The sequence below is a fragment of the Carassius auratus genome, chromosome 16 (genome assembly GCF_003368295.1).
Source record: "Carassius auratus strain Wakin chromosome 16, ASM336829v1, whole genome shotgun sequence".
NCBI lineage: Eukaryota > Metazoa > Chordata > Actinopteri > Cypriniformes > Cyprinidae > Carassius > Carassius auratus.
The window spans coordinates 16436878-16460647 of NC_039258.1; the positions used below are offsets into that span (position 1 = coordinate 16436878).

Here is a 23770-nt window from a genome sequence, read left to right on the forward strand (position 1 = left end):
ATTATCATTTCATAATTAATCCTCTTAATAATTGAACTTTATTTTTTTATTTATTTGTTTATTATTATTATTATTATTATTATACAGCTTGACGTTTTTTTTGTTTTTTTTTTAGCTGAAGACTGTTTGGCAAATTGCTTGATTAACTCATACCCACCCCCATTTCGGAAGTTTGAATGGGCAGCGCTTTTTTTCTCTTAGATGTTCACTCCTCCTCGTCCCCAACCAACCCCCTTTTAAAACAAGTCCAAACCCCTGCCCGGTTAAAAGAGTCTTACAAATGCATGGCTTACAAGAAGTATAAAGTTAAAGCGTCTGGAAGAAATTAGACGCAGAAAAGGACAGGGCAGGACAGTTCACAGCTTCAACCTGTACGCTTGGAAAAACTTGAATGAGTTACATTTATAGTCACCAACATTGACTACTGTTGGATAACTTTTATGATTTTAACAGCTGACAACGTCAGAATGAACTGCCAAGATGCTCCAACAGACCTCATCAGAGCAGACTGATGCAAACTACACTCTAATGTATTGGAGGAATCGAGAAACTTTTATGTTCATTCGTTTTCTGGAAAACGTGGATACTGCACATCTTTGTTTTTAGATGCTCCATGCCGGTGTCTTCTGTATTTGATCCAAAAAACTTGCATGGGAAGTTTTGTCCAGTGTCTGGAGCGCGCAGAGCCTCTTCGGACAGCATCCCTGTTAAACTAACGGGACATCTCCACACAGCTGCTCCAAGGTACTGTATGATCATGATTCATTTAATATATAACTCGTTCAAATGACAAACGTTGTTCTGTTAGATGAATAGTTTCTTTTCATTAATTTAATGTTGGTACGGAGTTAGTTTAAACAATTTTAAGGGGAAATAAATTTGAATGAATGGAGTTCAGCCATAAGTGATTGCAATACCTACACGTGCCATTTTTTTCAAAGTCCTACAGGTTGTAGCTGCCTGTTTAATATCATATTTCCGAGTAACACCACTCAGCAGTACAGCTGATAAATAACAGCGGGTATTTTGTTCTGGAATATTATTCATCTAGACTAGTTTACTTCGCATTTGCTTCTCTTGAATCATTGGTAAACCTGTGCACATCAGCTGCTCTTTCTGACAGGTTTCGTATTTGTACATTTTTAAAGATGTTATTTTTCTCAATAAAAGTGGGGCTACTAAACAATGTCAGCTTGATATATTTAAAACATTTATTCAGTACTTGCGATTCTACCAGGGCTATTGGCTAATTAAACACCATATGGACCCTCTGACCAATAGCAGAGCAGAAAAGATATTGCGCGCGCGATCCAGCAGAAGCCGTAAAACTGAGGGTGACGCAATCTGCCAATGACGCTTTTCAGTAGGCTCCCTCAGGAGTTTTCATGGTAATGTGTGAAACAAATGGATAATATAAACTAAACAGAAACCTTTTCTACACGTGTCGGTTTAATTTAACCACATTTTCGGGAAGCAATTAATTTTAATTACCTTTCATTTTTCTTGTCCTTATTTCTAAACTGCTTAAAAATGTTATAGAGAGTGTAAACTGATAGGCTATGTATACGTTTCGAAGCACCATCAAAAACTAATCCTAAACTTTCAAGCAGTCTACTATTGCCATGGTAACCTCTTCAAGCCAACAGGACTTTTGTTCATCAGCTTTTGTAGTGTGATCTGGCTAACTTGTAATCTAATTATGCAGTTGTTTGAAAAGGCTACTGAAACGTACATATACTTGAAGTTACAAGAATACATGCTTTTGTTTTGACTTTCTTTGGGGGGTTCAAGCCTTAATTAGAGGGGTCAGACCTCCCAATGCCAACAATGGGTTGTGTTCTGCTTAAACATACATCAATTCCTCCTTAAAACAATAGTTTCTCAGATGTTTCCCAAAACATTTGCATTTTCACAATGTATTTTTACAGTCATCTAATCTTCAAAGTTATCATATGATCATATAATGGGAAAAGCTTTGCAGTATCTTAACACTACAAATGCTACTTTGATATAATTAGATGCCAGACTTTACTGTTGTAAATGTGCTGGGTGTGTGATTGTTTCATTGAAAATTAGGCTGCGGTTGGAGGTCAAAATGCTACAACCTTGTCCATGTGCCTAAGATAAGACCCAGCTGTTCACCACAGTCTACTACAGGCAGCAGAAGTTATGTCAAGTCCATGGGACTTCTAGTGGCTGTTTGAGTTCATACAATAACCTAATTGCAGTTAGCCCTCAAGGCACTTGATAACAACTTGTGGAAATGCCACATTATTTCTTCTGACAGTCTTAACCATTAGAAAAACATTGTTTTATTTTGGGATTGAATGTGAGACCTAGTAAGGTTTGAGAATCCTGGAAGGTTGAAAGGTAGAAACGGGTTTAGAGGCAGAATTTAGCACTAAGCCAGGGGGCAGGAGCCTGAACAGCAGCGAACATGGCGGCCACAGTGTCTAACAAGAACACACCACAGGGACATGGCAGAGTGATGGATGTGTCTCAGCGCTAGTGGTTGGATAGTTCCTCTGGGAGGTGGCCGTGGCAGATCCCCAAGTTCCCCATCATCTCAGAACCACCCACTTCGGAGAAGCAGAAGCTTCCTTCAATGCCTGAGAGAACACTGGAGTATCTCAGATGAGCAGGACGTGCAACGAGGCAGTGTCTCTAGTTTTGTGTCTGTGCCAAAATTCCCACCAACACAATTTCAGTGAAACAACTCGAGTTTATTCTACCCTCAAGTTTGCATCAGTCTTTTAGAGCTATCTTTCTTTTTTGAGAAATGTAAGTTATTTTATATTTTATTCGTTTTTATTATTTAATATTTGAATATCTAAATTTAAATGGGATAGATTACAAAGGATCAACATATCACCTAAGTACTTGTTTTGCTAATTTTGGAAGACAACTCTAACAGGATCCACTGTTGCTAAATAAAAACAATCCTCTACTACTCTATCCAATTTCCCCAAAAGGAGTGTTAAGCTCTGAGCCATGGATTTCCTGCCTCGTTGATGGCCCTTCACAAGTTATTGTGTTTTAAATGAAGCTTTGTCTAAAGGAAAGCTCCTCCAAATCTGAGGATAAAGATGAACAAATCCTCTATTAAGCTACACAATCTACCTCCCCCTACGTTCAAGCATAGTGTATAAATCCTCTCTAAATGAATAATATTTCTATACATATATACTTTCAAAGAAGCAGACTCATTTTCTGATGGCGTTCAGGGAACATTACACATCTGGGTCTCTCTTGGCTAGTGCAAATGTACTTTTCCTGCACTGTAATATTTCATCTACCTTCAAAGCTGAAGTTATAGTTTTCCTCATTGAGGGTGATTCAACTATCAGTGCTCCTTGACACTTTGTATCTCCTCCCTGCTCTCCTGGATCACAGCCAGATAATATACATGAGATAATATACATGTCATTTAGGCAAACATTATATATTTAACGTGTTCTAGAAAGATAACAACAAAGATAACGATAACTATATTAGCATTCACAACAAGGGATGATTTCATTGTTTATTATAAATGCATGCTGAAGTTTTGTCATATTAAATGCTCTCTAAATTTAGGTGAATTCTGTTTGACTGTTGTGGTTATCATTGATTCCAACAATATCGGTACTCTGTGTCATTACCATTGTTGATGTGGTTTGGTCTTTCTTATTATACTTGATAGTTATCGTAATTGGTGTGAATGAGCCAAATTACCATATTTCATTCAGTCAGACAAAATCTACTGATGGCAAATGTTTCACACAGGACCATTTCATCGACGGGATTCTCTAATGGGGTGCACACCCGCATTCACAACAAGATGAGTCAATCTGCACATGTAAACCCTGTACATTCAACCTTAGAGATGCAAAGCCTTTACCAATTTGTATAAAGATGAGAAATTAGGACATCGACAAAGACAATGCTTCTGATATCCTGTACGGCCATGATAAGTGTCAGTGTCCTCTTAGGCGTGGGCTACATTTTGTCTTGTCAGCAGCCCTAGCACTTTCAAATGAGCCGTCTGGGTTCACCTAGAGTTTAAACAAGACATGAAAGCAGGTTTGGGGATACCCTGAGAGCAGTACAGGCGTTTGAGACATTAACACCACATGCTCCCCTTAATCCAACAGGCTTGCACGTGTCTATGCGTATAAGGTGGGGTTTGGAGGGTCCAGAGGGCCTTGTAAACATGCAGGATGACGTTAAAGGCTATGACACGTGCCAGTTCAACTCACACTGTGCTGTAGTCCATCATATCAACCTCCCTCCCAGGCCAGAACCGCTTTATAATCGAAACCAAGAGGGACGATGTCAAAGAAGAAACGAGATTTGAGTCGATAAAACAAGACGCCATCATTAATGCAATGGCCATGTTCAGCAGTAACAAGACAAAGGGTCTTAAGTAGAGCCCTCTGAAATCTAAATTTCACTGTTCATGCGTTCCCACGGAGATATAAACAGATGATGTCAGTGGGTGGTGCTGCATAGTCACGTCTGCCAAGCAGATGGGGAACTGCATTAGCAAGGAAACTTGGAACAAATGGTCTTAAAGACGGGTTAGGGTTAGGAAAAGAGGAAGAAAAATGATGCCGTCCGAAAAATACTGTCACTTATGCGGTGAGAACAGATGCATGTATTTTATGCTTCCATAGGAGCAAAAGTCTGTCATCATTACCACAAAGCTGTCCACACATCCGCTTTAATTTCATTTATGAGTGCTGTCTAATAAGTTGTTCTTAAAGGGATGGCTCTGGCAAAAAATTAAATACTGTGTTCATTTAACTACCCTTGTGCCATTCCAAACCTGTGTGACGAGTTCAAGTCTTTGTCTGTACAATAAAAGTCAGTTGGGTCCAAAACAACACTGGACATTCTTCAGAAGAACATATTTGGTCCAGTACTTGCAAATCATAATATTCACCCCTCAATGTCCTATTGTTGTTTCAGATGAGATGTGATAAAGGGATCACCTACTTGAGGATTGTTGGGACGACACTGTTCGGCATTTCGCTGCTTGTGGGAATCTCTACTGCTTATATCATGGGGTATAAGCTCATAACGACTGCAGGCAACTACTTGTCCTTTGGTCTTTATGGGGCAATTTTAGTCGTTCACCTCATCATCCAGAGCTTGTTTGCTCTACTGGAACACAGGAACATGAAACGTTCCCTGGAAACACCGATCAAACTCAACAAGTCATTGGCCCTTTGCATCGCAGCCTATCAGGAAGACCCCAACTACCTGAAAAAGTGTTTATTATCGGTGAAAAGACTCACCTACCCTGGGATAAAAGTTATTATGGTTATCGATGGGAACAATGATGATGACTGCTACATGATGGAGATCTTTCGGGACATCATGGGCCGGGACAAGGCAGCCACATACATTTGGAAAAGCAACTACCATCAGAAAGGAGCGGAGGAAACCGAAGAATCGTATGCTGAGAGCTTGCAGCACATTTCTCGTCTGGTTCTCAACAATAAGTGTGTGTGCATCATGCAGAAGTGGGGCGGGAAGAGGGAGGTCATGTACACCGCCTTCAAAACCCTGGGAAGAAGTGTTGACTACGTACAGGTGAGTCTATCTCTCTCAGGCGGCTCAAGCCTTGCCTAGCCAAGTAAACGAGGGCAACACAGGCAAATTGTACAAAGAAGCTTTTGTGAGTCCATAAGTGGATGCTAGGCTGAAGCATGTAGTGAACTGAGAGTGAGGAAAGTACATTCCTGGTTAACACTGATGCTGTTCATTGAGGGACTTCTGTGGGAATTCGTTTGCATATCTCTGGGATATTTCTGGCATTTCCAGAACAGATGGCTGGTATTTTCCATGCCATCTCGAAGCACATACTACTAGCTCATGACATTAAGTGGTTATTTAACTCAAGGGAACGTGTCACATAAATACATGTTCATAAATAAGTCACATAAATGCATTAAACCCCTAGGACTTTTTCTGTGGTGGTTTATTCTAAACATAATTCCAGCTCCTTAATTTTTACAAGCTCCAACCAAAGGAGGCTAATTATTTTGGAGTTGAGAACAGCTGTATACATGGGTTTTCACATCACAAAATAGACTTTGGTAGAACACTACGTGAGAATATTTACTTTTGTTCAAACCATTTGCAGCAAATGTCTTTCTTAAGATTTATCAGCAAACTATTGATTGAATGTCCTCTTATGTAATCCAAACAATTGTGCAATCACTTTTGATGTAAGAAAGATTAGCTCGCCAAAGCTCACCAAACTCAACACTTAGAAGAACATTTGAACGTCAGTTCTCACAGAATGTTTTTGCGTTTCAGTTAGTTGTTTTTCTATGTAAACATACACTACATATTTGGCCGTTTGATGCATAAACATCACATTTCTGAACATTTGCGTCAAGTTGAAAATTAAGTACGTGTTCTGTGTGAACAGTCTCTGAGAAAGGTAAACCCGAAGCTGTCATTTATGGGTAATTTTGTGAAAGCTCCTTTGTATACTGAACACATGATGTTATTTTATCCACATGCCACCTGGTTCCAATGAGATCCCTGACCTTTGCTCTGAGTGTAGAGGCCTAATTGTGTTTAACTTATCACTGATCTTGCTACTTGGCCTCTGGTTAGTCTCACTACGGGGTTTAGTTGTAAAAGCAAAGTGGCATACATGACTTTCCCTGGAAAAAGCTAGATAACTTCTGGTCGATGCTTGCTTAAATGTTTTAATGTTAGAACACTTAAAACCAAATCTCTACTAAAATTTGAACAGTGTGTGCTTGTGTTTAATACGCTTAAATGTTTGGCCCTATAACTGAACATGTAAGCCAGAACTTAATGATTAAAATTACCTCTGGGAGAGATTGATATTCTTGTCCCAACATATTTAGCAGCACTTTTGATTCATCGTGACCACTCAACCAAAGACAAGCTGGTTTCTATATATATATATATATATATATATATATATATATATATATATATTCACCAAAGATCTCTTTGAAGGAACACATCATATTAATGATGATATTAGGCATCTTGTATCTTGCTTAACAGTGTGATGCATCAGTGCATGTGGTGCAAACTCTGGTTTAACTTAATTTTCAGGAGAACATTTTGTTCAAGCATATGTAAAATGCACTACTGTATGCAGTTTTATTTTTAAGGGTAAACCATGTGTATCCTTTATTGATGTATCTATATTGTGCTGGATGCAGGTATGTGATTCAGACACCATGTTAGACCCGGCCTCCTCAGTGGAGATGGTGAAGGTTTTGGAAGAAGATCCCATGGTTGGAGGAGTAGGTGGAGATGTGCAGGTATGTGTTCTCTTGCGGTTTTAATGTATCAATCTACATAATCAATAATTCATATTACATAAGCATAAATAAGATTTTTTTTTTTTTTTTAAATGTCCAAAATTGAGTTTTAGTGTTGGTCTAAGTATGACTCAATCAATCAATCAATCAAAACCAATTGGCTGTTCATTCTGAGAAGTTATTTATTTGTAGATACCACTTGGTTTGATATTTTAGCTAATGCAGTGACAAAAGCCATTGCGTAATATCCATGTGGGAAAATTCAGAAAATTCTTCCTTTTGATCATTAATGGATTTGCTATTATAAATCTGTATTAGGCCTGGTTTTAAAGATAGGGCTTAGATTAAGACAGGATTAGGCCATAGATCAATTATGACATTTAATTAACTTTTATAAATGTGCCTTAGATAAAACCACTGAGGATTTGCATCTTGAGACAAAACAATGGGACTGACATATTTTAAGATCTGTCAGTGCAAGTTTTTTTTTTTAGTTAAAATAACCCAGACATGCATTCTACTCTGGGACTAGTCTGTGAAACCGGAGGTCAGAATTAAAGAAAGCATACTGTTTGTGGGTAACATACAGAGTAAGACTTCAGTATAGCGACATGAACTGAAAAAAAAATCTGTTTAACATATGAAATCAGGGTTTCCCCCCACTCCAGTCTTCAGATTTATAGTCAGGACAGTTGTTGTTTTTTGGGGTGGAGGAGACAGGGGGAATCGATAAAGTTGTTCAAAGTACTTAAATATACTTTATATGTCAGCAGAAATGCATTTTACCGTGCATCCTGTACAAAGAACCTTTAGATCATTACTAGTTTCTCACCGATTTTTTGTGTTTCAATGTACATTCGGTGTTATTTCCATATGTGGCAGGTGACCAAGACACACATATGTCATTATGTATGTTGAACTGTGGATTCCCTTTGATTTCTAATCCTGTTTGTTTTTCTGTCCCTCTAGATTCTGAACAAATATGAATCGTGGGTCTCCTTCCTCAGCAGTGTGAGATATTGGATGGCGTTCAACATCGAAAGAGCTTGCCAGTCATATTTTGGGTGTGTTCAATGTATCAGCGGGCCCTTGGGGATGTACAGGAACTCCCTGCTTCATGAGTTCCTGGAGGACTGGTACAATCAGACATTCATGGGAAGCCACTGCAGTTTTGGCGATGACCGCCACCTGACCAACCGAGTCCTGAGCCTGGGATATGCCACAAAATACACCGCCCGCTCCAAGTGCTTGACCGAGACACCCATTACCTACCTACGCTGGCTCAACCAGCAGACCCGCTGGAGTAAATCGTATTTCAGAGAGTGGCTTTACAACTCCATGTGGTTTCACAAGCACCACTTGTGGATGACCTACGAAGCCGTCATCACCGGCTTCTTCCCCTTCTTTCTCATCGCCACTGCGATCCAGCTCTTCTACCAGGGCAGGATCTGGAATATTCTTCTGTTCCTGCTGATCGTCCAGGTGGTGGCGCTCATCAAGTCTTCGTTCGCAAGTTGCCTCCGCGGAAACATCGTCATGGTCTTCATGTCCTTCTACTCAGTGTTATACATGTCGAGTCTGCTTCCAGCAAAGATGTTCGCAATAGCCACCATAAACAAATCCGGTTGGGGAACGTCTGGAAGGAAGACCGTGGTAGTGAACTTTATCGGACTTATTCCGATATCAGTTTGGTTCACCATTCTTTTTGTTGGCATTATTTATACAATAATCCAAGAGACACGAAAGCCTTTTCCAGAGTCCGAAAAAGTGATTTTGATAATCGGCGCAATTGTGTATGCCAGCTACTGGGTCGTGTTCTTGACTTTGTACGCTGTCCTCATTATGAAGTGTGGCAAGAGGAAGAAAGGACAACAGTATGATATGGTTCTTGACGTATAGTATTTCCCAGTGCCCTTCGTCCTTTCTACGTTTACATTAAAAACAATCTCAGACTGCTATCTTAAAGCGGCTGTCCACAGGTGACAGGAAGTGAGGAGACATCATTGCTGCTGTGTCTGTTACTAAGGATATTCCTTTGAAGTGATAGAGGAAAAACTTTGCAATGTGTGAGCTTTGACACTCTTGATGTTTTAGTATTCCACCACCAAATGACAACTTCTTTGCACTTTTCACGTATCACTCTCATTATGCATAATTCTTGATATAGAACTTTAAGGAACGAAATACCTCAGTGGTTATGTTTGCATTGTGTGAGTATTTGGGATAGAGTCTGACGAGACTCTTTTTTCTTAACTTATGATTTTTAATTTTAACTTGTTTTTATATATTAAAAAATATTTTATGTATACGTTTTTAAACTGAAATCCAAAACAGAACTTCTGAGTTTTTTTTTTTGATTGTGCTGTACTTTGCATTTGCATAATGTATTTTAATGCCTTTTATATAGACTTTTATTTTTTGCTTTGCCACCAAAGATTCTCTATTTTCAATAAATAGTAGGAAGTGTAACTCTTTAAGACTTGCCTATCTGACCAAAATGTGAAATTCAGAAGCTGGATTTGTCTCTGTGATGACAGCAATAAAAGGCAAATCTAGAGATAAGTTATTCATTGACAAGAAGGCGATGAACCTGTGTTATTATGATAAGTATTATGTGGAGGGAAGACCAGTCTATTTATACAGCATAATGGGTTATAGCTTTCTTATGTGTTTCTCCGCAAAATATTTGTAATTTGAAATTATCGTATGCTGGTTCGGTTGAATTTTTGAATTGTCCTGTCGAAATAATTGACAGTCCTACACAATCTATGCAATTTCAGCATGTGCCAATATCACGTTGCTATGTAAATCGTCCAGAACGTGACACAAGAGCATTTGCATATAAATGAGGCACAGATGCCTCTTGTGATTGTTATTATTTCACATAATCTTATGTCATCCATCAATGTCCAGAACATTTGCAAGAAAGCTTTTCCAGTGATGCCCATGCCTTAATTTCCTGGAGAACCCCTGATTTTATTTACAAAATGTTTACCAAATTTTTAAGAACATTATGATTTGAAGTGCATATCAACTATGGATTGTAATTGATGAGGGCTTTTACTAAGGCAGTATTGTCATAAAGCACTTTTGTGTTTGTGCCAAATCAAATAAAATACTTTATAATTCGTATCCATTCGTATTCGTATCTGTTTCCTTTGTAAGCATCTTGTCCTTGAAAAATAAATACATGACCTGATGAATCTGTTTTTTGTTTCTCTCTCTGTAATTGTGGCTTCTGTAAGTATAGTGAGTAGGGGAATTCCTGAGACCTCAAACCTTACTTGGCCTTCGTTTTATTTAATCAGCGACTGATGAGGGATGAATAGAACAATTATTTTCACGCGGTATCAGGAAGGAAGATTGCCATGGCAATGCTTTTTGTTTATGATATATACATTGTAAGCAGGATGGAGCAACCACGTAGCCCGAGTCTAGACTAAGCACTTAAAGATGTCTGCAGCGCTGCAGTGTAATCCCTCAATGCAAGCTGTCATGTAGGTCTATAAATCAAAGATGATTTCATGGGTCAGACTAGAGATGAAACTCACAGTTCTGTAAAAAGAGTTCATTATTCTGTTCGTAGCCGTAGACTTGGCAGGCGAAATCCATCTCAAACACTGCTGACAACTTTGAATTGTGCCCATGGCACTCTTGGAAAACCTGCATGGGCTGATGACGGCATGAACTCAGGAGCCATCTTCCTTGGCTGTCCAAAAAATTCCTCATCCCAGACTTTGTGTAGTCTTGGCAGCTTCAGCTTTGGGCTGTGCTCCTCCACTTGGCCACAGGTGGAGAGGCTTCCATCTGAAAGCTCCAGTCATGTAAAGAATAGGGCAAATTTATCGCGGTCAAGACCTTACTGGGCGTTGCAGAATTTATGGAAGTTTATTGTAATGCTGTCTGTGAGCATGTGTACTTTTATGAAGGTTGCATGTGGCTGACAGGATGCATGCCATGTGGCACTACTGTACCAATGCTGGTGCATACTGAATAAGTTCCACTAAAAGACTATTCCCTGAAATGGGAATGTCGTGTCGTGTTCTCAAGCACTCCCAGGGCTCTGTGAAGATGTCTACACAGAGGTAACAATACACTTGATGTAACTGCCATGTGGAGATGGTCACACCGAATAACACAAATCACACTGAAGACTTGTTAAACACTGACTGTGTCTGCAGATAAAACACAGGCATTGTCTTTTTATACTGTGTACAAAACTGAGCAATTAAAAATCTTTAAATTAATCTTATATAGTTGCATCTTTTTATCTACATCTGTCTAACTAGTTATTTTACATACAGCTTTCCAGTTTGCTTAACAGAACTGACATATGAAATAAACACTCGGATGGCATGGACATATGCCATTACAGGCTCATCAAATGTACCGTGTAAACACATTTGATCTGAGAATGAAAGATGATGGGGCTAATAGGAACATAATCAGAATAGTCAGTTAAAGCGTGGCCTGAATGGCTTACTGGGAAGGTTTAATGGACGGATTCAATAATATTTGGCTAAAGTATTCCTTTAGTATCCATCAGTATTCCATCTGGGATTACTGGAACGCTGCATACAGGATGAACATTGCTGTTTGAAATGGAGCACAGAACAAACAAGAACAAAGTCCACTGGCGCATTTTCCATGTTCTTTTCATCAAAAATAATCTTAGCATGGAAGTAAGAAAGGAAAATACAGTGCAAACACATTTAGGGGGTAACAAATGTTCACCAGTTTGGTCAAATTGCAGTCAGTCCTTTTGACAAACATCATGTAACCTATGTGCTTATAGCCATGAAATTATCTTTAATGAAATTAAGGTCAACTTGCATCTTGAACAGCACAATATTTTGCTGAACTCAGAATGAAAAATTCTTAGAGTAAATACAATAAATAAATAAATATTAGTTGGGAAGGTTTTGAACAGTTATATACTGTACAAATCAACAATATAAAGTCTTCAAGACTTTTAAAACCTTCAAGGTTTTTTTTTTAAACTCTCTACTTATGTCTCATGAATTTAAAGGATATTGGAGTTACTTTCAAGGGAATAGGGAACCTCTAGCTCTGAAAACTTGTAGAGACAAGCACCCTTTCCTTCTCTGGTCCGCTCTATGTCTCACATTGAGTTTTACGTCTCTACTTGAATTAATATACAGTCTTGTTCAAAATAATAGCAGTACAATGTGACTAACCAGAATAATCAAGGTTTTTCGTATATTTTTTATTGCTACGTGGCAAACAAGTTACCAGTAGGTTCAGTAGATTCTCAGAAAACAAATGAGACCCAGCATTCATGATATGCACGCTCTTAAGGCTGTGCAATTGGGCAATTAGTTGAATTAGTTGAAAGGGGTGTGTTCAAAAAAATAGCAGTGTGGCATTCAATCACTGAGGTCATCAATTTTGTGAAGAAACAGGTGTGAATCAGGTGGCCCCTATTTAAGGATGAAGCCAACACTTGTTGAACATGCATTTGAAAGCTGAGGAAAATGGGTCGTTCAAGACATTGTTCAGAAGAACAGCGTACTTTGATTAAAAAGTTGATTAGAGAGGGGAAAACCTATAAAGAGGTGCAAAAAATGATAGGCTGTTCAGCTAAAATGATCTCCAATGCCTTAAAATGGAGAGCAAAACCAGAGAGACGTGGAAGAAAACGGAAGACAACCATCAAAATGGATAGAAGAATAACCAGAATGGCAAAGGCTCAGCCAATGATCACCTCCAGGATGATCAAAGACAGTCTGGAGTTACCTGTAAGTACTGTGACAGTTAGAAGACGTCTGTGTGAAGCTAATCTATTTTCAAGAATCCCCCGCAAAGTCCCTCTGTTAAAAAAAAGGCATGTGCAGAAGAGGTTACAATTTGCCAAAGAACACATCAACTGGCCTAAAGAGAAATGGAGGAACATTTTGTGGACTGATGAGAGTAAAATTGTTCTTTTTGGGTCCAAGGGCCACAGGCAGTTTGTGAGACGACCCCCAAACTCTGAATTCAAGCCACAGTACACAGTGAAGACAGTGAAGCATGGAGGTGCAAGCATCATGATATGGGCATGTTTCTCCTACTATGGTGTTGGGCCTATTTATCGCATACCAGGGATCATGGATCAGTTTGCATATGTTAAAATACTTGAAGAGGTCATGTTGCCCTTTGCTGAAGAGGACATGCCCTTGAAATGGTTGTTTCAACAAGACAATGACACAAAACACACTAGTAAACGGGCAAAGTCTTGGTTACAAACCAACAAAATTAATGTTATGGAGTGGTCAGCCCAATCTCCAGACCTTAATCCAATTGAGAACTTGTGGGGTGATATCAAAAATGCTGTTTCTGAAGCAAAACCAAGAAATGTGAATGAATTGTGGAATGTTGTTAAAGAATCATGGAGTGGAATAACAGCTGAGAGGTGCCACAAGTTGGTTGACTCCATGCCACACAGATGTCAAGCAGTTTTAAAAAACTGTGGTCATACAACTAAATATTAGTTTAGTGATTCACAGGATTGCTAAATCCCAGAAAAAAAAAAATGTTTGTACAAAATAGTTTTGAGTTTGTACAGTCAAAGGTAGACACTGCTATTTTTTTGAACACACCCCTTTCAACTAATTGCCCAATTGCACAGCCTTAAGAGCGTGCATATCATGAATGCTGGGTCTTGTTTGTTTTCTGACAATCTACTGAACCTACTGGTAACTTGTTTGCCACGTAGCAATAAAAAATATACTAAAAACCTTGATTATTCTGGTTAGTCACATTGTACTGCTATTATTTTGAACAAGACTGTAATTCAGTCATGCAAAATATCAAGCAAATGTTTTTGATAAGGGCAAGAGCTTTCCTCTGTACCAATTAGAAAAGTAATTGGTAAAATTGTTGAGTTAAATTTAAATGGGGTTAAATTTAGAGGGTTGGAATGTGTGGGGAGTGACCGAAAGTTGACTGAGGTGACCAGTCCATACAACCAGAGACACATCATCTCTTTCATTTAGGACAAACAAAAACCCATCGTGTGGAGTCTTTAAACCCCAGGCTGCCCATTCAATGGTTATAAATCATCCTAAACTGAAAGTTTGGGCGGATAATATACACAGTGATGAAGACAAATGGTCCCTTTGCAACATGCAAATGCCTAAAGGATATTCCACTGAGACAGCAGTCTTCCAGTATTACCTTTATTGGAGAATTTCTCACATCACCCAGTTCTGTTGGGTATTTCAGCTATCGGTGTTTTGGACTGAGAACAATCAAACTTGCAATGTCAAGATGAGGTTATGGGTTTTGAGCGACAGGCCCAGTGTGGAGCTCTGCTCTGCTTGGAGTGACCTGTCCCACATGACAGGAAGTATCATACGGGAAGACTACATGAGGGGGAATTCACAGGTCAAAGGTTCACTGGGACATGCAGCCTTTATTGGTCACTTTTGTAAACCTGGTGTCTCAGAAATATCATGCATTGTGATGTTTGAGAATTTATATCCCAATAAATGACCATGTACACCTAAAATAGATGTTAATTCAGTGTTTTTGTTGGGGGCGTAGCCAATCTGGTGGCAGAAAATCATGAGTTTATATGCCTGACTTCTGGCCTTTGACTTCAGAATTAACAAACTTAAATTGAGTTTTAAAGTCCAAACTGGGAGATATAAACTTGCATTTGTAAAAAAAAAAAAAAAAAGTTATGTAAAATTGTATAGGTTTTAATAGTATGCTTTAACTGTAGGGCTAATACAATATGTCCCCCAAGAATTGCGTAAGTGAATATTATGTAGATCTGTTGTTTAAATAACATTTATGCTTTAAAAGTAAAGTAATCATAGCACTTTTCATCCATAGTCTCTCCATCTAAATGTCTGCATTTAGCTTGAAATGAGATCTTTAATGACTGTATTCTATCTAATTGATTTGCATTCAGATTCTGACAACCAAAGGCACAATTTGTTTGGTAGCACTTTATTTTAAGGACCAATTTTTTTTATTTTATTAGCATGTATATTACCAGCACATTGGCTGATTATTAGTACTTATTAAGAACATATTAATGTGTTATTCTGCATAATTAGAACTCGAACCAATACCTAATTATAACACCTACCTTACTCACTATTAATAAGCAGCAAATTAGGCGTTTATTGAGAGATTCTAAACTTTTTTATCTTATTCCATGGTTTTTACTCATTTCCCGATACCCGCCCACTGTATAAATAGCATAGATATATATAATTCAGTCATGCAAAATATCAAGCAAATGTTTTTGATAAGGGCAAGAGCTTTCCTCAGTACCAATTAGAAAAGTAATTGGTAAAATTGTTGAGTTAAATTTAAATGGGGTTAAATTTAGAGGGTTGGAATGTGTGGGGAGTGACCGAAAGTTGACTGAGGTGACCAGTCCATACAACCAGAGACACATCATCTCTTTCATTTAGGACAAACAAAAACCCATCGTGTGGAGTCTTTAAACCCCAGGCTGCCCATTCAATGGTTATAAATCATCCTAAACTGAAAGTTTAAGCAGCAAATTAGGCGTTTATTGAGAGATTCTAAACTTTTTTATCTTATTCCATGGTTTTTACTCATTTCCCGATACCCGCCCACTGTATAAATAGCATAGATATAATATGCATATTAACATGATTTTTGTTTTAGTGTTTACAAAATTATATACAATTTTACCTTAGGTGCTATGACACCATTCCCTCTAAATAAATAATAACATTCACTCTAAAATAACTTGAAATATTATTTGAATAGCCTTAATAAAAAAATAAATAAAAAATAGCAAAAGAGTTTTGTAATTGTAAAATTTACATTTATTATACGCATCACATTTAAATTTTGAAAACCTTAAAAAATCTTTTAAAAAAGCTTCACCATTACCTTTATAGAAATAATAAAAATAATAATAAATAATAACAAAATCTGATTACTAATTGAGTAGTTTATTATTTTTCAAGCATTATTTATTTTCATATTGTAATTCAGCACTCATGGTTCAAATCCCAGCAGCACAAATCATCCTGTACAGATGAGTTTGCATGTTTCTTTTGTTTTGTTTTTGTAGATTAAATATGTCCAGTGCTCTATTGTTTCTGTCCCTCTTGGCAGGCGAATTCTTCTTTATTTCTGCATCCAATAAAATGTTTCACGTATCATAACAGAAGAAGGGAGGTGCCCTAATACACACTGTTACAAAACAGTACCTAACAAACTGAACAACAAACTCTATTAACCAGATGTTAGAGACAGACAAGTGTACTACTTGGACCAAGGTTTGTCTGAGGGGGAATTTCTCTACAAGAAGACAGCAAAAAAGTAAGAAGTAATAAAAGGATAATTTGCGCAGGATGAGTCTCTTGCCAGAACAGCTTGTGAAGTGCAAACTGCAGAGACTTTGAATCAAATCTTTCATTTTGCGTTTATTAACCTCTAGCAGCAGGATCTGACAGCCTCATCCATTATACTCAACATCCCAGTGTGAATGAACAGAGATGAGTTCTGCTTCTACTCTAAAAACTACTCTCGAATTGAGATTTACCGCCATTCCGCTAACATAGAACACACACGGATGTAGCGAGTGAGCATTTCCTGGAATCTCAGTCCAAGAGGAACAATAAAGATATTCCACCAGGGGCAACCCAGGTCGAGCTGAATTTGTAAATTATGCGTTGAAATGAGCTGAGTATGTCATAATGCCACGGGGATCATTTGGAGCAATATTTTGCTCATTTAGAGTAAAAACAGTGCTACATTTTGAATAAATGTTCACTTTCGGTGAAGTCAATGAGCCATTGTTGGAAACTTAATGTCCACTAGAATATAAAAGCCAGATTTGTTGTGTAAAGCATGAGTATATCACTGTCCATGTTCTATTTAACCAGTTTTATCTGAAGTCAGCTTAATCCCAGATGCAACAAATACAGTCCAAGTTTCAGAGCCAACAACAGAGTAGAAAAGGAGAGAGAAACCAAAAACAAAGTGCGTTTGTGAAGAAATCATGCCAGCTTGAATTCTCATAAATGAATAAAACAAATGGTCTCTTTACAGCACAGATTGCTGTTGGGTCTCTCCTGAGCCTGATGATTAAAATGAGCTGGCTTTTTAAACATCAGATGACGAATACATGTGAATGAGATCCATTAGGAGAGCTCGAGATCTGCAAGCCAACTCACGTCAAAGGTTGTGAATAAATAGAGTAAAGAAGCTAAATTCCCAGCTCAGTATTTTTGCACTAAAAATAACATCAGTTGATATTAAAATTTGTGTCTTTGCAAACAATTGCACAGCCCTTTAATACACAGTTACAGATACACAGATACAGTTTTGACATTGTGGTGAGACATGTTGGCAAATGTTCTCATTTAGTTTGTGTCTTCAAGAAGAAGATGAATGGCCTAGATGTGCCATGTTTAGGTCCACACAGATGCTGAACCTTTTTGCATTTTTTTTATGGATTTGGTGGAAGAAATTGTGGAATCTCGAAAAGTGATTGGTCAAGCAGCATTCAACTAGCATCAACAAACCTGCCTGGAGGTTTCTAGTATGCCTAGCAAGAGCTTGATTAGCTGGTTCAGGTGTGTCTAATTGGGGTTGGATCTAAACTCTGCAGGACACAGGCCTCTAGGACCGAGTTTGGGCACCCCTGCCATAGAAGAATCATTTCTGTTTCCCCAAGGAACGTTTAGTGAACAGTTCTTAAAAGAACCCTTTTTTTTTTGTAGTGGAACATTTACAAAATCTAGAAATTCTCACCATTGAGAACCTTTTGTGGAATGTGAAGTTTTCATGGATTCATCAATTCCCAAAAAGAGCCTTTGTTTTTAAGATTGTAAGATTGGCGATAAATCTTTATGAAAGAGTCAGTTGAATTATTGAATCATTGAATCCCTGAATCAATTTGTTTGAAAACACAGATTCACATAAGAATAAACAAAACAATTAATGAGTAAGACATTGAATCATTCACTCAACTGATTTTATTGATGTGTTTTGCTTGGAGACATGAAATGGGTTTTGAACTATTTTTATTAGCAGAGCAAAAATAAACTAGCAATATGTTGTGCAGATAAATTGCATTATCTAAAAAGGGAACATGCAAAAGGCTGAAGAGTATCATTTTGTGAATGAGCATTGTAGATGCAACAGGATGCAAATATATTTCATAAGTTTAGTAGTTATGATGCTACTTGACTCTTCTTTATGTACAAGATGCTACATAAACCAGGGGACTTCCTGCAACTGGAACAGTACATGACCAACCCTGCTGTGCTCAGTAGATAGGAGTTCTGTTCCATTAGCTCCTTTGGGACTGGGTGTTGGCTGGGGCTGGCTGTCAAATCCATGCGGTATTGTGCTTCATATTACAGAAATTATCTAGTCGTTTTTGCAACATCTGTTCACACACTTGCATACGACAGAGCATACACAACAGTCTCTTTCACACGTTTTTGAGCAGCTTTTGAAATTCAAAACACATGATTTAAGAGGCACTCCCAAACTTTTTAGCATCACATTGAGGTTTTGTGTCATGAGCCAAAGGGATTTAAGGAAGAAGGCACAGTTTCAAGATGTGGCAATGAGCAGGGATAATTTACATCTTGATTAACTGCAATAAAAAAGAGAAGAACTAACCCATTGCATGTTGAGTATACTAAAATTGCATTGCACAATACTGAAGAAAATCATAGAGCACAATATTACAGTTGTGTGACCTTGTGCCATATTGTCCAACAGAAATAAACACAAATGGAAAATAGTGAAAGCTACTGGAAAGTTGGCGATTGCTATGTTTTATACAAAAATTAGTTCTGGTCCTGTAACTTGATTGGCCTAAAAGCATCCTGTCTTTGTATTTGGGGATCCAGACCTTGGAAACAGTTTCTGTTGGCGGGAGAAAAATAATAACAACTAACAACAAATTAACTTGTCAAATTTGTCTAAAATGTCAGTGACTTATTTTTTATTGCTGTACCTGTATTCTTAAATATATGTAATTAGTCATCATTTAAAATGTTTGAGAGAATATTGTCATTTAAGAACATATGGATTATGTTTCCCACAAAAAAAAGAAGAAAAAAACCTGTCTCCAGGTTACACATGTAATCATGGTTCCCCAAGGGAACAAGACGCTGGGTCAAAACGCTATGGGAACGTTTTCAGCGCGACAGCACTCTGATTCACGTGTGGAATCGCTGTCAAACTTACAAATCCCTGCCTAGTGTGGAAGAGCACAGCTGGGGCGAGAGAACGGAAGAGCCCGCAGTGGCTCATATGTAGGCCATTGAATCTGGCAAATGTCATTTAAGTTTCTGTTGGTCAGGTTCATGAAAGGGAGGAGAACAGAAGGCCTGGAGTACGACAGGCCGTGTTGTAGAGGAGGGAACTTTAGGAACATAACCCGCTCAAGGGTAGAGAAACACACTTTGGCCAGACCGGAGGCAAAGTCTAGGTAAGAAGGGGCCACTGAGAGGTCCTGCAAATCCCCAACTCTCTTGAGAGCAGAAATTCCCAGATGGAAGTTAGTCTTAATAGTAAAATGATGATAAGATATCTCCTCTATAGGTTTGAAAGGAGGTTTACTGAGAGCCTCTAACACCACAGCCAGGTGCCACGGGGGGACTGCGGAGGAAACGTGTAACTAGGGGGTTTCTGCCCACTGACTGGCCACCGAGAGGGGTGTGGTAGGCTGCAATGACCGCCACATGGACCTTATAGGTGGAGTGGGTCAACTCTGTGGAGAATCGGGCATTAAGGAACTCCAGCACTTTACCAACTCCAGCACTATACCAACTAGGCAGTTAAATGGACCCTGTCCCGGTGTACTCTCTCCAGAAATACCAGGAGAAGAGTGATTGGGGGAAAGGCATACAGACAAAGCCTCAGCCAAGTCTGTACCATGGCACCAGTGGAGCTGGATGAGTCAGAGAGAATAAGAGGGGACAGTGCGATGTCTCCTGAGTCACAAACAGGTCCACCTGAACCTGGCCAAAGAACACTCCATATCTGCTTCACCACCTTGGGATGAAGCCTCCATTCCCTGGGGCTCGGCCCCTTTCTTGACAGGATGTCTTCTCCCATATTGAGATGCCCAGGGAGCTGAACTGCTTTCAGTGAAAGGAGTTTCCCCTGGGATGACAAAAGGATGTGGTGCACCGGCCTGAAAAGGGGTTCCTAATGCAGACCTTCTTGGTGGTTGATATAATAGACCACTGCTGTGTTGTCACAAGCACATGGGTAAAAGTGATTCAATGTTAGAAACAGGGCCAGCATCTCCAGGCAGTTGATGTGCCACGCAAGATGGTGACCCCTCCACAGATTGCAGGCTGAGTGGTCATGAGTGAGGGATGCATCCATCACTAGCATTACGCAGTGACAAGGAGCTCCCAGTACCAGGCCCTAAGACAAGAACCAAGGTTTCCTCCACATGTCTAAGGCACGTATGCATTGCCTAGGAGACCTAGGAGTCTCATTTACAACAAGCCAAAAGGTATCAAGATGGATGCAGCTGCCATCAGACAGAGCAGCTTTTGAAACTGCTTGACAGTGAGTGACCGGCCTTCTCTCACTCTCATGACTGCAGTGAGGATTGACTCGATCCAAGCAGGAGACAGACATACCTGCATCATGGTCGAATCACACATCATGACTAGATAAGTGGTTCCCTGTAGTGGAGAAAGCACACTTTTCTTGGCACTTAGTCTTAACCCCAGCTCTTTCATGTGAGCGAGAAGGACATCTCGATACCGAACCGTAATCTGTTCTGATTGAGCTAATACCTAATATCAACCAATTGTCGATGTAGCTGAGTCTGCGGATGCCCTGGAGTTGCAGTGAAGCCAGAGCAGCATCCACACACTTTGTGAAAGTGCGGGGTGAGAGTGCAAGGCCAAAGGCAAGAACCCAATATTGGTAAGCTTCACTCTGACTGCAAACCTCTGAAACTTCCTGTGATGGGGAAGGATGGCAATATGGAATGTGCATCTTTTAGTACCTCTGATCTGAGACACGGCTTGCTTGATAGTGAGCACCCTGAACTTCAGTTGCATGACTGAGCTGTTCAACTGATGCAGATCTAAAATAGGACACAACCATCCTTCTTTGTAATGATGAAGTAGAGGGACTCACCCACCAGATCCATCTGCAAACCCCACAAGTGCAGCTGCCGCTCCGCCTCGGTGGAAGCAGTGCCAGAAAAATGAGAAATGCTGGTGAAGGTTACGTCTCAAAGAGAACCTTCCAGGAGCGAAGCGTACGTGGCAGCAGATGCTCGGAATGTGGGCAATCAGCTCCCTCGAGCATAGATTGTGTGTATCAGCCTGAAACTATGTCTGCTCTCCTCCAAGTGTTATGTGTTCTTGCTCAACTTTGTCATGATTAAAGTGAGGGACAGACAACATTAAATAAGACATACAAACGGACATAGGCTGACACACACACAGAGTGCTTGCTGTATGACAGAAAGATGCTGCTGTATCCACCGCACATGCTTTTAAGCTTCCTGGTCGCTACCTCACCCAGAGTGTTGTCAACTAATTTTCAGGGGAAGTTGCTAAAGGCAGATCGATGTGTTGCTGTAAGTAGCTAAATGAGGTTCTGATGTCATTGCATGATGATGTCATTGCATAACCATGACACACAAAACAGTGTTTTTACGTAGAATACACTAGATTAACTAAACATCAGAATGTTATGGTCATGTTATTTGTTATGTTATTAAAAATATCATAAACACAAAACATTTTAATTTATAAAAGTATTATATTTATCTTTCATATCCGTTTTTTTAATTTTTATCTGTGTTTCAAATTTCACAGTGCATTTTGTGTTTTAAGGTTATGTCTCGCTCATCTGTTGGACTGATTACACACGTGATTCAGAGAGCGAACATGCTGAAGGCGTTCCCATAGCGTTTGACGCAGCTCGAGTTCCTGAAGGGGAACTTATTCTTTCCAGGTGAGTTAACATAATAGCAGTGTTGCAAGAATAAAATGTGTAAACTGACAAATTATTTGTAAAAAGAGATTTTGAAGTTTTTGCTGGTTTAATCCCTGCATTAAAACACAAAAGACACGCTAGAATAATAAAATAACTCTGTCTTGTTCAAACTATTTGACGTCTCTCTGAACATCTGATCAGACAACAGTCTGACTTTTGAGAAATGATTCATTCATTGTAATTAATCATGTTTCTATTACATTGTAAATTGAATACATCCTTGAAGTATTCTCTCTCCATGCATAGACAATAATACCAGTCAAATGCAGACTAATTGCATTTTTGGCAAATGGAAAATTAAACACAGATGGCAGAACATTGCTGTGAAATAGACTGGAGATACATTGTCTGCGAAGGCAAGGGAGAGAAAACGCAGTAACTGATGACTCTCTCGTAGTTTTTCCTTTCCTTAACATTTGTTCATGCTGGACATAAAGCACAATATGTTACAAGACTGATTACCAAGACCAGAAACGATTTATATTACATAGAGCTAAATAAACACACATTCTAAGGTGGGACAGCATTGCTTGTATTCTTTATGTGATTGCAGATAAAATGAACTGTATTTCCTGAAATTGCATTTTAACTTTGAGTCTTTGATCACTGAATGTGTATTGGCATGAGTAACGATTGGCAGTCATTTAGATTTGATTAATTGGCAGTTCTAAGAAGAATTGTTTTACACATAATTAGATTAAATGTAGTGATTTTAGGGAACACGTAAATTAAATCAGCCACAATATATTTGAAATACCACATTTTTAAATAAATGTACATTTCCCAACCCATTTTGGTGTCGTGAATGTACAAAATGCCCCATTACCAACTGAAAGAGAATATTCAGTGAGAAAACATGCAGAGCTGGAATCTGTTGAATTGTGTAATGTGAAGTTACTGTGAAGTCTTTTCAGAGAAAAAAACAAGATATTAATCTTTGATTGAACATTACAAAACCAAGTTTTTTTCTATGAAATAATGTGCACCAATAAATAATTTGCACTGACGCCAAGAACATCAGTTTTAATTTAATTTTTCTTAATTAAACTTTTCATATTTTCTTTGAGGCCTTTATATTTATTTTGCCTCTTTTAAGTGTCAGTTTCAGAGTTTTTAACATCCAAATGTTCATCAAAGTTTTCCTTTGAAGTTATTCCATAATCATCTGAACATGAGGTATTTTTTTCAGATATGTCATTAGCAAAGGGTAGAGGAGGGCAGCATCAGATGAAGGAACAGGGATCTCATTATTTTAGCTGTTTACACATATACAAGCATGTATGCTCACATGTTTGCTAAAGCGGTTCTTAAAGTGCAACCAGAGACTTGCAACCTCAAAAAAATAAAAATAAAAAAATAAAAAAAAGTTCTCTGATAACTTCCTCAGATTTATGTTCCGATTAACTGAATAACCCGGTTTCCAAGTGGTTTAGGTGATGTTTGTTTAGAGTGATTTAAAGACTCTAAATCCCTTG

The 23770-nt window shown here is 38.7% G+C and overlaps 1 protein-coding gene across 1 annotated transcript; it reads left to right on the forward strand.

Annotated features, from left to right (window-relative positions):
* Positions 1-252: 252 nt before the first annotated feature.
* Positions 253-10424, forward strand: has2 (hyaluronan synthase 2). Its single transcript, XM_026284402.1, has 4 exons — positions 253-744; positions 4951-5577; positions 7200-7301; positions 8271-10424. Exons 2-4 carry the CDS (start codon positions 4951-4953, stop codon positions 9198-9200), a joined length of 1659 nt encoding a protein of 552 aa, XP_026140187.1. The 5' UTR covers positions 253-744; the 3' UTR covers positions 9201-10424.
* The last annotated feature ends 13346 nt before the right edge of the window (positions 10425-23770 follow it).